This window comes from Anopheles maculipalpis, chromosome 2RL (genome assembly GCF_943734695.1).
Source record: "Anopheles maculipalpis chromosome 2RL, idAnoMacuDA_375_x, whole genome shotgun sequence".
Classification (NCBI taxonomy): Eukaryota; Metazoa; Arthropoda; class Insecta; order Diptera; family Culicidae; genus Anopheles; species Anopheles maculipalpis.
Window position 1 is genome coordinate 21,027,659 of NC_064871.1, and position 14,879 is coordinate 21,042,537.

General features: G+C 42.0%; 1 protein-coding gene across 1 annotated transcript; it reads right to left on the bottom strand.

Moving 5' to 3' along the window:
* Nucleotides 1-354: 354 nt before the first annotated feature.
* Nucleotides 355-7,403, bottom strand: LOC126565371 (uncharacterized). Its single transcript, XM_050222544.1, is given in 12 exon segments — nt 355-411; nt 569-763; nt 861-1,674; nt 1,760-1,868; nt 1,953-2,073; nt 2,148-2,830; nt 3,980-3,990; nt 4,134-5,226; nt 5,314-5,446; nt 5,506-5,768; nt 6,921-7,080; nt 7,149-7,403. Coding segments are annotated over 12 exon segments (3,894 nt in total).
* Nucleotides 7,404-14,879: the final 7,476 nt, after the last annotated feature.

A 14,879-nucleotide genomic window follows, 5' to 3' on the forward strand; every position in this document is an offset into this window, starting at 1 on the left:
TCGTACAAAGCCTATCACATACCCCGGAAATGTGTTCTATACCTGACTTCTAGTGGCGATTAGGCAGCTACTAGCAGCAAAACGTTAAATTATAGTAAGAGCTTTAAATTCTTGCAAATCATGCTTCACTGCTGTCGCTGATTCACTGCACAACACACGATGCTACTTGAAATGATTAGTAAACGAAAGAGGGAACAAAGGAGAAGAGGAGTCTCAGAGGAGCTCAAAATACGTGCTATAAACTAACCATAAAAATAGTTTGTTCGAAAAGAGAAGCATGACTTGTATCGCTCGGGTGCGCAAGTGATCGGTGTTGATTAGTGTATAGTAGTATTTAGTGGATGAATTCTCTCTTCATGTTTTTATAGCGTCAAATTGACTAGCCGTTAGAAATGATGTTGCATTTTCTAGCTGAATTGTGCAAGATTGTGCAAGAGCAGAGATTACTCAAGGCATTAAGTTTGTTTGTAGTGTAGTGTGCTTAATCACTGTCTTGTTAATATAATTTCTTCTACTGCAAACTATTTCGACAATTCTCATCTTTCAAACCCAATCTAATTTTACAAACTGTTCCTCCCTTCCACCGGTGACACAATAGTTCCGCAACGAACACGACGGAAGCCAAACTGAGGCCAAAAAACAGTATGAAAAATACTCCCAAAAAGTGTTCTGTCGAGAGCGGCGTTGGCTCGTGCTCCTGCTCCTTTGTACGTGCGTTGGCAATGTTTCGCTGTACCGTAAGACCAACGTTTCTAATGAGTGACTGTGTGGAAGAAGACGAAAGAAAAAAGGATTAATTACAAGAAGCCTTCTGCTACAAAATCTTCCTTGGCCGAGGAGGTAGGGAACAAACCCCTTACCGTAAGCTCCAGATAGTGCAAAACACCGCACTGATGCAGCTCCAGGAGAAAGGCATTGTAAGCGTCCCGCATTGGCCACACCTTGCTGACGAAACCGTTCGTATGGTCGAAGTAGATCGGATGCTTGAGCGGTTGAAGCAGCCGGGACGCGTTAGCGCTAAGCGGCGTCCCCAAACCGTAACTACCGTGCATCATACCCTCGATCACGTATCCCATGCTGCGGTCGGTAAATGGTAACCTTTCGCGCACCGATGTGTCCGGTATGATGACGAAGCTCTCCCGCATCCGTATCATGGCCGGTGTCGTCGCCATGTACAGTGTGTAGATCCACACGTTGCTACCGCCGGTCCAGCGCATGTTGCGCTTCAAAAAGTCTGCCACCGTATCGATCGATTGTTCGTACCGTGGAAGCGTCATAATGCTTGCGAGGGAACCGGCATAGCTGTTACCGACCATAAACCCACCGAAGAGGAGCGTCGTTAGCAGGACGGTCGCGGCAAGCAGGTCGTGCCGTAGACGGGCCGATTGTTCCACGTACAAGCTAAACATGAAGAAGAGGGCATCGAGCAGGTGTTGGGCACGGGCTTTCTTCTGTGACTTTGTCCTGGTTCGGATGCGTTGACGAGTGATGGCCACGATGAACACGGTCACGGTGCCGACGGTGAATGTGCAGCCAACGGTAAGCCACAGCGAGGGAGGAAAGGAAAGGAACGGAAACTGCCAGAAGGGTAGCAGCTGGGGTTTCGGCACAAGTACCGATATCATCGATATGCCGATCATTGAGGTGATGGTTGTAACTTCAAACCAGCTATGCCTGCAGCATAACACGGCAAGAGGAAAAACGGGTGAGGATAGGGGAAAGCAAATTAATTGTTTTAAGTTGTACTGTTTCAGCTTACCAAGCCAATAGTGCTCCCAAACCGAGATCAGCACGCCGCTCCACAATGTCACCGAGAATAGCCGAGTACGAGCCATTTTCCAGCAGTTCACCCCAGTCCGTTTTGATCACTAAAAGAGTGCAAGGGTAAAGGAGATTGAGACTGACATATAGGCGTGTTTCTCCCTTTTTTCGCTGATGGACGAGGGACCTACATAGCTCCACGGTGCAGTTGTGACGTCGACAAAACTCCAGCGTCATTATCAACTCAAATCCATCCAGTCAAAGCTCGTGGCTGACATCGTTGGCGTCCTTCGCATTTCCTTGCCCTATTGGCTGCGAAAAAGGGTAGTAGAAAATCCCCTCCAAGACTTGATGAAACCGCACTCTTCGTAAACGAACATTCTTACCACTTTCTTAAAAGCCGTACAGGGCACATACTCCAGCGTACTAACGCGCACCCTTCTTCCGTTCATATTGCGCACTTTGTCGGGAAAATAGTCAAGCACGTTTTCGGACAGCGGCTTCTCTGCTAGCACGGAAACTTCAGCACCAATTTGCATCAGCTCTACCGTTACACCAATCGGATGCTTCGGAAGTAGTTTGGTCGTGTGTAACGTAAACGATGTTGTGTTCGTTTGCCACGTAACGTTGCATTGCTTGTGTGACGGAACAATAAGCAACACATTCACCAACGATTCGAATGTTTCCCTGTGTGCAATCAGTTTCGTGCGTATCGATGAATCAAGCGGGCACGACATTAGGGCGATCAGATGCTTTGGAGAGGTTCTCATTCGTGCCCGCTCGTGTACCTCGTTGAAATGATCGAGAAAGGGAAAAAGGATATGCGCCGTAACGATGAATCCAGCGCAGCTAGCGATATCGACGGCTTGGAGCAGTTTTTCCTGAAAGTGATCATCGTCCTCCTCCTCCATGATGATGATCACTTGAGGTACTATTGGTCCCGGTGTTCCGGTAAAGGGAATTTCCTCGTACGGTGTTCGTATGAAGCAGATGGTGTGGTGTTCCGTGAACGCTAACCTCAGCACGTGACTAAGAAGGATCTGCAAGCTAGTACTGATTGCTTCCGATGCTGGTAAGTGGTCCATGTTTGAGAACCGCAAAGTGACTGTGTGACTAATACCTGCCTGGCGTGGGTTTTTATCGCCTTTTTATAGGCATCTTTAAAGACAAGCATGTACGATAGGCATAATAATGTAATAGCCCTTTTCTAACTATCAAAATGGTGTACTACTCCTAGTAAATTAGATTCAAATTAGCGGACAAGCGCTATTTGCGCTTATTTCCTTATTTTCCTGCATGTATGGTCCCTTAGGATTATACAAGTAACTGTCGTTGGAAACCTCCTTCTTGGTCAAGAATTAAACGGGGATTATGCAATGCTCTGCGAAATGGTATGTCCTCGCTCTTAAACCAGGATTGATTATTATAATTATCGTATTAGTTGGACATGCAGAAAAGATGCTAAAATGTGGTGTAGACGTGTACGATGCCGTAACGTGATTCAACAAAATAATTATATTTAAAGAAAAACTACAAATTAGCGGAAATTAGGGCAAGTGTGTCACGTTAAGCAATTTATACTGTAAATTACTGAAACATGTGTTTTCATTTTAATGCTGAATTTGCTATCAATATCATTTTACACTTATTTATCAGTTCCAGAAAAATCAATGCAAAATTAACCATTTTATGATTTTTTAAAAATGGTTTTAAAAAAGTGTAGGATGTTTTGAGTATTGGGCCCAGAGTGTCCCATCCATACCGAGCTAGCTGATCATCGAGATACAACAATCGAAAATTATGTAAAAATGGAATATCAGATCCGAAGTTTCATTACTCTATTCAGTGGGTAAATTTGGTTCGCCAATTCCTAGCCTTTTGGGTTTGAAAAACAGTTTCATAACAACCAGAACACAGGTCCTTACAAGCATTGGCATTCGCCTCCTTGAGCTTCTAGCATTTCGTGTGTGCGACACCGAACGATTTTACGTTTTTTATAGCTCTACTCTCATTAAAATTAGTGGAAATTTTGCAGCACTATTGCCCCGAAAGTGATTTTATTTTTGAATTTGATTTTTTCCGTTAAAAAATAAATGAAAATAAAAGTGAGAAAAATTGACTATAATTCATGAAATTTCACTCACTCACTTGGTCGTGTAATTGAATTTTTACTGTTGTTAAATACTATGTGGCTCACTTGCCCTTATGGCATGCTTACCGCAACTTTCGCTACCCCATTAAACATATAAAATATAAAAATGCCGGAAAAATTAATCCTCAAACAAGCACGAAGGTATGTCCAAGCCAAATTGTCCAACCTGATAAAAGTTAAAACAAAACTAACTTATTATTAATGTTTCTTCGCTTAAAGCTTCCTCCTAGTCACCCATCTGTACCACACCAGCTCCACCAAAAACACAACCACCGAAAGCGACAACCCGACGACCAATATCAACAGCGCCCCCGTAATATTAGCCATGCGCAGTGGTGTAAATTCATCACCCGCACTTTCCCGCGAATAGCGTATGACCTGTTGCGACTTGAAGGTCAAATACTTTGCCACCCCGATCAGCTCCCAGTGAGCCAAAATGCCGGTCGCTTTCAGCTGTAGCACCAACCGATCGTACCGGGCCCTTGCTGGCCACGTCTTGGAACACATCCCAACCACCGACTCCCAGTAGATATCTTCCGCCATCATCTTGCGGCCCTTCATCGCGTCCAGCTCCATGGCCGGATGTGCAAAATGGCCATATTCCATCCGCTCGACAATGATCGCCACATCACGATCGTACGCTCGGCGAAAGATCTCACCTTCCTCCCACTCGCGGAACGTTTGCAGCAGTGTCAGCATGTCCGGCTGGTACGCGAGCTGTATCGAGTATATCCAGGACACACTAACGCCAACCCACGTGGTACGCGTCTCAGCCAAATCGTGCACCGTATTGATGCTGTTCTCGTACTGCGGCACAATCATTGTGCTGGCCAAACCACCGTTATAGCTACTTCCGATCATGAACCCGGCAAACATGAGCGTCGTGAAGAGCAAGCACGATGCCAGCAGATCGTTCGGCATCGTGACACCTTGCTCCATGAAGAATCCGATCATAATTAGCACGGAATCGCTGAACGTATAGCGGGCAGCAGCATCGTTTAGCTGCAGGATGCGGTGGCGACTGCGAGACATGGCCATTATGGCGAACGTACCGGTGACGAAGGCGGCCAGCACGGCTGCCCACAGCGTTCCAGTAAAGGACAGGAACGGGGTACGCCAGTTGGCAATGATGCGAGGTTTCGCGACGATACAGGTACAGCCGCTCCGTGAGTGGATTGCGGTGAAGGCGAGATGTTGAAAGCTAGAGTACCAGGTGTAGAGGCCTGCCAACGTTATGTCCACTTCGCGCTTTGCCGGTGCCCCGATCAACCCAATCTTGGTACCGTTGTCGTACACGTTGCCCCATTCTGGAGCTGTGTGGGAGCAAAAGTGGCCAATAGAATGGAATGAATAGCTTGGAATACTGTTAAAACACACACAAACACAGACAAACCGCTTACCGATCATCACTTCCGTTGTACAATTGGCAATTTCACAGAACAAAGTTACTAACCAGAGTTCTGTTCCGCCCACCATGGCCGATACGTTTGGTTTGGGAGGAAGAATATACCGCGCATTACCTTCTCCAAGGGGCTAAAATGTGTGGAGACGACGTCAGGATTAATTCAGCTAAAAAATACGCACATACGCACCTTATCCTCGACGAACGAGTTTGGTAGGTACTCGATAGTGCCAAGCCGCAGGCGACGTTTGTTCATGTTGACAAACTTGTCCGGAAAGTAATTGATATCCTTGGTCGTGTTGTGTGGAACAGTACCATTCCGGGTGTCTATTACATCCAACAGTCGCGGAACGATCGTCACTGGTGTACCGTCAGATATGTCCGGTGTGTAAAGTTCAAACGTGGCGCATGGTGATGGGCTGGTGGGCAGTACAATTAACATTTCCGGTATTTCTGGAGAATGAATAAAGGCGGTTTTACTCCCATGATCGCTATGTTGCCTCGACGAGGAGCCTGTCGAAGAGGGCGAGAGGTGATCAACAGGAGAAAGAGCTACAGACACCTTAACGGAGCTGGGAATACTGAACCAGCCGCAGGAAGCAGAGGAGGATGACGATGACGAATTGCCACCGCTAACTTTAAACGAATTCTTCACAGCAATCATGCAGCTGGCAGCGCTGGGCTGTTCAAGATAGGTTTCGGAGAGGCTTGCAGCCACTATGCATTTGGGACCAGGAAGAACTACCGGACGAGTGGAAACTGGGTGTTTGTGTACAAAAAGGGAGACAGGATGGACTGTGTTAACTGGACTGTCCACAATGCTCTGCTGACTTGCACCCCTTGTTACAGATTTCGTCGGAAGCTATCAAGCTGGATTTTTTAGAGACAAAACGATCACCGACTGATTCTTTACTGTATGGCAAATCCTCCAGAAATGCCAAGAGGACACCGGATCCATACGTACCACCTGTTCATTGACTTCACGGTGGCCTAGACAGGCAGCAGTACGGAAAGGTGAGAGTGTCGAAAGATGGACTCTCCTGTTTGCTCTTTAACATCGCTCTGGAAGGTGTCATGTGAAGTGCGGGTTTCGACATCCGGGACACGATATTCATCCAGTCTAATAGAATTGGTTTAAGGATCAATCCGACGAAGACAAAATCCCTCCTTGCCGGATTCACTGACCGTGATAGAGCCTGCCCAGAAAGCAGAGTATATCAGCTTGACGGCAATGATCTTGAGGTGGTAGAAGAGTTCTGCTACCTTGGTACGTTCGTAACTAAATCCTAAACAGTCAAACGAACTAAATACAAGGTTTGATTGTGAATTGTGTTCTGTTATCTGTGTCAAAAATCGATAGAGGAAATTTAAACTATCCTCCTATCGCATGCGAATAAACACGTGGGGGCAGACTCCAGGACAATACGAGCATTATCATACAAAACCAAGTGTCAGGAGGTTGAACATGTCCAAGCAGCAGACTTTCACAAGGCGTGACAGAAGTTGTTGGTCGTCTACTACTTATCCGCACTTAATTCTTATGTTTTTGATGGCATAAGGGGACGCATCTGAGATCGATTGTTCATAATTTCTTCCCCGTCATACCTTCTATCACAAGCTGGCGGCTGATGGTAGGAAACACAGAAGAATTGCTATCCAGTACCACAAGAATTCTCTTCTCCATCGAACGCTGAAAGGCTGCTTCGTGCACCGGTAGAAATGCATCGAAAAACGCATCGGCCGTCCGCTCGGTAACAATAAACGACTAGAAGTTATGTCACACCATTAGTTAAATGCTTTTTTGGTATCTTTTTGTACTCATTTTCCTCCTACCTGACAACCCTTGTCTACTGCCACACCGAAAGCGTTTTCGAAGTTATCGTCCAGCTCGAGCACGATCGTCGCTATCGGTGCAGTGTGATACACGGTGTCCACTTTGGCGCGGATGAAGCAAACGGCGAAAAAGTGGGCAAAATAGTTTATCACAACATAGTTTATTAGTGCATTAATTCTTGTACACGGTACGACATCATCATAGCCTCCGGAAACGTTATGATAGAAAAAGTGCGTAATGTTAAAGCCTTCCATTTATTAACAGCTGGTTGCGGTTCGTTCGATTGCGTACTAAACGACACGTGTTGCTATTCCCTCCTTATATGGGTTTAGGTACAGGCTGTACGATCAACAAATCATAAACATTTAATGATTTTCAACGATCTGTTTGTTTATAGAAATGCCCCAAGAATAGTGAAGTCCGTTACAGTTCAGGAAATAATTTTCATAATAACATGCTTTAACATCTTGGGGCCAACATAAGTTCAAAAAAATGTTTCATTATGAATGAATTGAAATTTTAAACTGTATTTTCATAATTAATTCTAGAAGTACGTGCTCACATGGCTAATCAAACATCGTTTTGCAAAGTCAATACACATACGATGTTGTTTGTTTAGAGAGACGGACTTGCCAATATTGATTTTAGCCTTTTTAATATTTATACGGTAAGCAGTGGCGGAATAACCTCTGGGCGTAGCAGGAAGCCAGACAGGAGACACCCGCTGTCTACGAAACCCTTTAGTCTTTAGTGATAACCAACCAAATAAACAAAACTCCTAGTACCATCGTTATCAATAATGCAAAAGAACATTTACATTCCAAATTCAATTTATTATCAATAAAAGAAGAAAGACATTTTCCAATCCTAACTGCTAACCAGATCGTTTCGTGCAGTAAAATTATTTTCTTCCTCGAATTGAGAAAAATATTCCAATCTTGTTTGTATCGGAAAGTACAGCACCAATTTTGCACCAAAATTTGATTTCTGGTGACAGGAGAACATGCCAATGTAGTAGGTAACATTTTAGTGGAAAAAACATAGTTTTTTTGCTCAGCTGGTAGAAAAAAAAAAACACCGCCAAGTGCTTTACACTTTGCCTAAATTTCGGCGTAAAATGCTTAGAAATAACAGCATTCTAAAGCTTTCTATATCCTGTAAGCCTTTTCACAAAAGCTTTTGAAATATTTCACGAAATTTTAAAAAATTCATTTGGATTGAAAATTTTCAAGCACGATACCAGCTATCTCCTTGAATGCATGCTCTCTTAATACTACCAGTCGCTCCTGGTCGGATTTTTGTGTCAAAACCGACCAAATTTTGCAGCAAAATTCAACCAGGAATTTTCAGGATCAGATTCATTCAAATTCAAAAGAGAGCATGAAAACTACCAGATGCGCGGCCCTCATACGCATCCTGCCGAAGGTCATTCATCCCGATCGGACTAAACCTGAGCCAGTTATAGCCGATTTTCCATGGGAATGCTGGGTTTTTCCTTCATAACTGGGAGAGGGTGTGGTGGGATCGGGTTGGGGTGTTCTACAAAAAGATGCGTGGACTAAAGACGCATCCAACGGTGGGCCATTCATCCCGATCGGATCAAAATTGAGCCAGTTATTGCCGATTTTCCATGGGAATGCTCGGTTTTTCCTCCATAACTGGGTGAGGGATTGGAGGGATCTGGTTGGGGTGTTCTACAAAAAGATGTGTGGACTAAAGACGCATCCGACGGTGGGTCATTCATCGCGATCGTACCAAAACTGAGCCAGTTATCGCCGATTTTCCATGGGAATGCTGGGTTTTTCCTCCATAACTGAGCGAGGGAGTGGAGGGATCGGGTTGGGGTGTTCTACAAAAAGATGCGTGGAATAAAGACGCATCCGACGGTGGGTCATTCATCGCAATCGTACCAAAACTGACCCACTACCTAACGTACCAACCAGTTATCGCCGATTTTCCATGGGAATACTGGGGTTTTCCTCCATAACTGGGCGAGCGGGTGAAGGGATCGGGTTGGGGTGTTCTACAAAAAGATGTGTGGACTAAAGACGCATCCGACGGTGGGTCATTCATCGCGATCGTACCAAAACTGAGTCAGTTATCACCGATTTTCCATGGGAATGCTGGGTTTTTCCTCCATAACTGAGCGAGGGAGTGGAGGGATCGGGTTGGGGTGTTCTACAAAAAGATGTGTGGACTAAAGACGCATTCGACGGTGGGTCATTCATCGCGATCGTACCAAAACAGAGCCAGTTATCGCCGATTTTCCATGGGAATGCTGGGTTTTTCTTCCATAACTATGCGAGGGGATGGAGGGATCGGGTTGGGGTGTTCTACAAAAAGATGCGCGGCCCTAATACGCATCCTGCAGAAGATCATTCATCCCAATCGGACGAAAACTGAGCCAGTTATCGCCAATTTTCCACGGGAATGCTGCTGGCGGAATTTCCCGGGAATTTGTGGAAAATTCCCCTTAATCCGCTTCGATATTAAAAATCACGTTGTGCAGGTCTTTTTAAACGATGTAGGAAGAAAAAAACAAAAATGAGAATGAAAAACTTAAAATTGAAGAACAAACTTAAAATGACACGGAAAAATATTTGTCATCTCGGAAAGAAATTATTTTCCAATCCCTTTTTAAAACTTCCATTTGCTACCTCCTTGGATTCATGCTCTCCTGTTACTGCTAGTCGCTTCCAGTGGCAAATTTTCGGCCAAAACCGACCCAATTTCATGCGGCAAAATTCGACCAGGAGTAACAGGAGAGCATGAGTCCAAGGAGGTAGGCAAATGGAAGTTTTAAAAAGGGATTGGAAAATAATTTCTTTCCGAGATGACAAATATTTTTCCATGCCATTTTAAGTTTGTTCTTCAATTTTAAGTTTGTTATTCTCATTTTTGTTTCTTTCTTCCTACATCGTTTAAAAAGACCTCCACAACGTTATTTTTAATATCGAAGGGGATTAAGGGGAATTTTCCACATATTCCCAGGAAATTCCGGCAGCAGCATTCCCATGGAAAATCGGCGATAACTGGCTCAGTTTTCGTCCGATCGGGATGAATGACCTACCGTTGGATGCGTCTTTAGGTCGTACATCTTTTTGTAGAACACCCCAATCTGATCCCCCCTCTCCCTCGCCCAGTTAAGGAGGAAAAACCCAGTATTCCCATGGAAAATCGGTGATAACTGGCTCAGTTTTGGTCCCATCGGGATGAATGACCTACCGTTAGATGCGTTTGTAGGTCGCACATCTTTTTGTGAAACATCCCACCCCAATCCGACCACCCCCCGCCCAGTTATTGCTAAAAAACCAAAACATTCCCGTGGAAAATCGGTGTTAACTTGGTCATTCCTGATCCGTCCTTTATGTTTCGCGTACCGTTGGATGCGTCTTTGAACCGCGCATGTTTTTGCTGAACATCCCACCCCAATACGACCACCCCCTGCCCAGTTATGGAGGAAAACCTAAAGCATTCCTGTGGAAAATCAACGATAACTCGGTTATTCCTGGTCCAATCGGGAAGCTTCACTTACCGTCGGATACTTCGTTGGACCACATCTTTTTTCTTAAAATGCCACCCCGATCCCTCCACTTCCCGCCTAGCTATTCCGTCATTAAAAATTAATTTCACGTTTCTATTGCGTGTATTTTGAAATTATATTTTATTTATTCCCATTTATTTTCTTTTTATGAAAATCTTATACAAAGATCATCAGAACGTGTTTTTAACTGTAAAGTTCTTAGGGTTTCTAGCGAAAAACGGTTTATAGTTATTCGATCCATTTTTTCTCCGGTCCAGGTAAATGATACGGAATGCAATGTGATACTTGGTGCCCAATTTCCACTCCGTTATGCCGCACTCTGAAAAGCTAAATCTACCACTAAGGATAAGGTCTACGTCAGGACAAAAGAATGGAAACAACAATCGGTGTTCTAGCACAAATAGGTGTGAATTCCCAGGAGTTTTCCTGTGCACGTACAACAGACGATGCTGATAAGTTTTAACGCTGACTCATAGATGTCGTCGACATCGCCTCTTCTATTTAACCGAGACACAATATAGCTGTGTGTAAGCGAATTGCCTAGCATTGGACGCATTGCATTTCCTAAACTTTTCTTCTATTTTAACTTCAAATGTGATATACATAAACAATACCATAGATTTTTTGCCTGATAACGCATAATATTTATTTGTTTATTTATTTGGTGATGTTAAATCATGTACTTGCGGTTTTCTTGGACCCACATCTCATGCTCTTATCGCTATTTGTGTTAAAAAACGATGTCTAACCAAACTGATGATTTCTGTGGTTCCAATTCACGAACGTTCCTCATTGAAGTGTGAAAGCGTAACGTTATGTACTTACCTGTTACCAGCAAACGACTAAGTCGTTGTTTTGAAAATAATTGTATCTGTGTGTTACCACTACCCAATCGAAATTTTTATCAGCTACGGATGCGACACGATTATCTGTGGTGAAAAAAAGGTATGAAGAAAAGGCAATTATTAGCTAATTTAGAAAATAAAATATCATAGCTCAGCGAGCATATAAGCTGTGCGTTTGTCCATCAGGGCCTTTTTGACATCTTCCGTTAAACTTCTTTAACATCAAGCTGTCGCAGAACGCAACAGATGTTCGACGTTGTAGTGAAATTAACTATCAGTCTCGTCATCTGTTTCATCATATGGACGTAGTACGCACACAACCGCAAGTGAATCAATATATAGTTCAAAAAACTAAAGCTTACCGGTAGGCATTTGCGACACGCAACGTGGTTTTGGGACGCGCAATAGCAACAAATCCTGTAAAATAACAAAAATATACGTTTAACATTTTTATTACATAAAATTGCGTTGGTTTAACTACAACAGATGATGTACATGCATATCTCAGAGCCATAATGACATCTTTAGTATAATTTCTTTAACATCGAACTGCTGCAGAATGCGACAGTATGGCTGACGTTATATTAAAATTGTACAATCAGTCTCGTCATCTGTTTCATCATAGATAGTGTATTGTTGATAGTTGTAGCTGTATTTGCCGCCGAACACACAACTCTGAATCATCACAAATCAATTCAAATTTAAGTTAAGTGAAGAAACAGTGGTGTAAGTCGCATATCAACGAGTAGATGTTAATGGAACGAATATTTCAATGCTTCGATCAAAGTTAAAAATTGAATAAACTAAATAAACTACCAATAATTCCAGCTTACATTTTTAAAATGCTGTATTCCGCAGATTCACGATCCAGTCATCTTCTCGATTTGACTCATAAGGCGGCATATCTGTAATGCAAAGAGAAAAATATAATATAATTACTAAAAAACTTCATAAATAAGCATCTTGTAAGTTTTTGAGAAACGGTACTATTCAGTTTATTGTTTAAATAAGCGTAGGATATTTTGGAACAAATTCTCTTCAAATAAGTGTCAGAGAGCTGAGTGAAAATTCATCATAAAAAATTCGTTGAAACTATCTATCACTGAAACAGGCATATTATTCTCACCTGGAAGAAATTTTTGATCGAATATAGATGGCATTTGCTTTTTCTATGACACATGTTGTTGTGGAATCTGTAAAAAGAATAAAGTTGTATTAATAAGTAGAACAAATCTTCGAACAAGATAATCAATTTGTTAAGGAGCAAAGGTATCAGATATATTTTAACGCGTAGTTGTTAATGGAACAGATCTTTTCATGTTTCGTTCAAAGTGAGCTAGGTAAGTGTATCATCATAAGAACCAAAGGACATTTATAAATAAATGAAATGTATCAATTCTAACTTACATATTGAGGCTGAGATATCCTACACAATCACGCTTCAATTCTCCTTTTGATTCGATTAATAATACCTGTAAAACAAGGGAAAAACATTAATAATTTATGTTCGTAACATACCAGAGGATGGTTAGTTTTTGAGGAACGGTAACATTCAGTAAATTGTTTAAATAGCGTAGGATATGGAACCAGTTTTCTTCACATGAGTGTCAGAGAGCTGAGTGAAAAATCATCATAGAAAGGACGAGTAGTATCGAATATTGTCGTATGAATAATACACACCTTTTGTTAATGTCCTTTTTGTCATAAGTTCGTTTCGTTATCTATTTCGGTATCTGCTCTTGTCCTTCTGCCTCTACAATAGAGAAAATAAGCTGTAAAAACGATGAAAATAGGATTAAAATTAACATTGGTACTATCGTTTTTAAAATACAGGTCTCATTATTAATTTTAAATTTCAGACGGATTAATTGCTTTTCGTTCAAGATTGCATGAATTCAGAGACGAGAAATAACATTTATAATTTGCTTCATCATTAACAAGAAAGACTAACGCAGTAAAGGGAGGGAGCTTACGTTAACAAATTTATATTCAACTTACCTTCTCTTCTTGAAATGCTGAAGTCTCCAAATTTCCTTTGACAGTATGATAACAACCGTGTGTAATGAATAACCCTTCTTTAGTAGCTTTACCAGCAAACACGCCATAATAGAGAATTCGTAACTCACAATATATCTGTAAGAAGAATACCGCTTCATCAATATGTGCAACAAATCTTCGAACAAAACAATTAATTTGTTAAGGAACAAAGGTATCAGATACATTTTAACGCGTAGTTGTTAATGGAACAGATCTTTTCATGTTTCGTTCAAAGTGAGCTAGGTAAGTGTATCATCATAAAAACAACAGAACATTTATAAATAAAGGGAATCTTATCAACTCTAACTTACATTTTGAGAGATTGCTGTTTTCCATATAAACACACTTCAACCCTTCTTCTCGATGTGATAGACAGTGTGGCGAATAGACCAGGTAAGTCTGTGAAACGAAGCAAAGCATAGCATAAAAATACATTAGTAAGGAATGTTCATGAACAAAAACATGTCGTTTTTTTTTGGGAGACGCTAATATTCAGTTGATTGTTTAGATAGCGTAGGATAATTTGGAACCAGTTTTCTTCACATGCGTGTCAGAGAGCTGAGTGAAAAATCATCATGAAAAGGAACGGGTAGTATCGAACAGGAGTGGTACACCAATTTACATTACCTTTCGTTGATATCCATTTTGTCATAAACTGTTTTCATTTTCTCTTTTGGTAGCTGCTCTTGTCCTTGTGCTTCTACAGTAGAGGAAATAAACTGTAAAAAGATAAAAATTATTAAAATCACCGCTTTTATGTGTTCGATTTAGCTGCTTTTGGTCAGAGTTGAATTCCATTTTTTAATAAAATATGACGATACGTCACCGTATTGTCAATATTGAATTTCAGACGCATTAATAATTGCTATTCGTTCATGATTACATGAATTCAGAGACGAGAAATAACATTTATAATTCGCTTCATCATTAAGAGAGAGACCAAAGCTGTACAGGGAGGGAGCTTAGGGTAGCAAACTTATATTCAGCTTACCTTCTCTTTTTGGGATACAAGCCTCCAAATTTCCTTTGGCGATACAATTACAACCATGCGTACAGAATAATCTAAAGAAAAGAGAGAAAATTCTTGTTAAATTTTTTTGGCTTCATATTATCCAACGATACGCACCATAGCGAACAATCGGTTGCTTCCGTCCTGGATCGTCCGGATAAGCTAAAAACAAAAGATAATTTCTTTCGAGGGTAGGAAGGGAACTCAAGCTACCAAAATAAGCAGACAATTTTCCTATGTGTACACAACGCGCTCGTATGTTGTATTATGCTTCTTCTCTTCATTCCTGCCCATC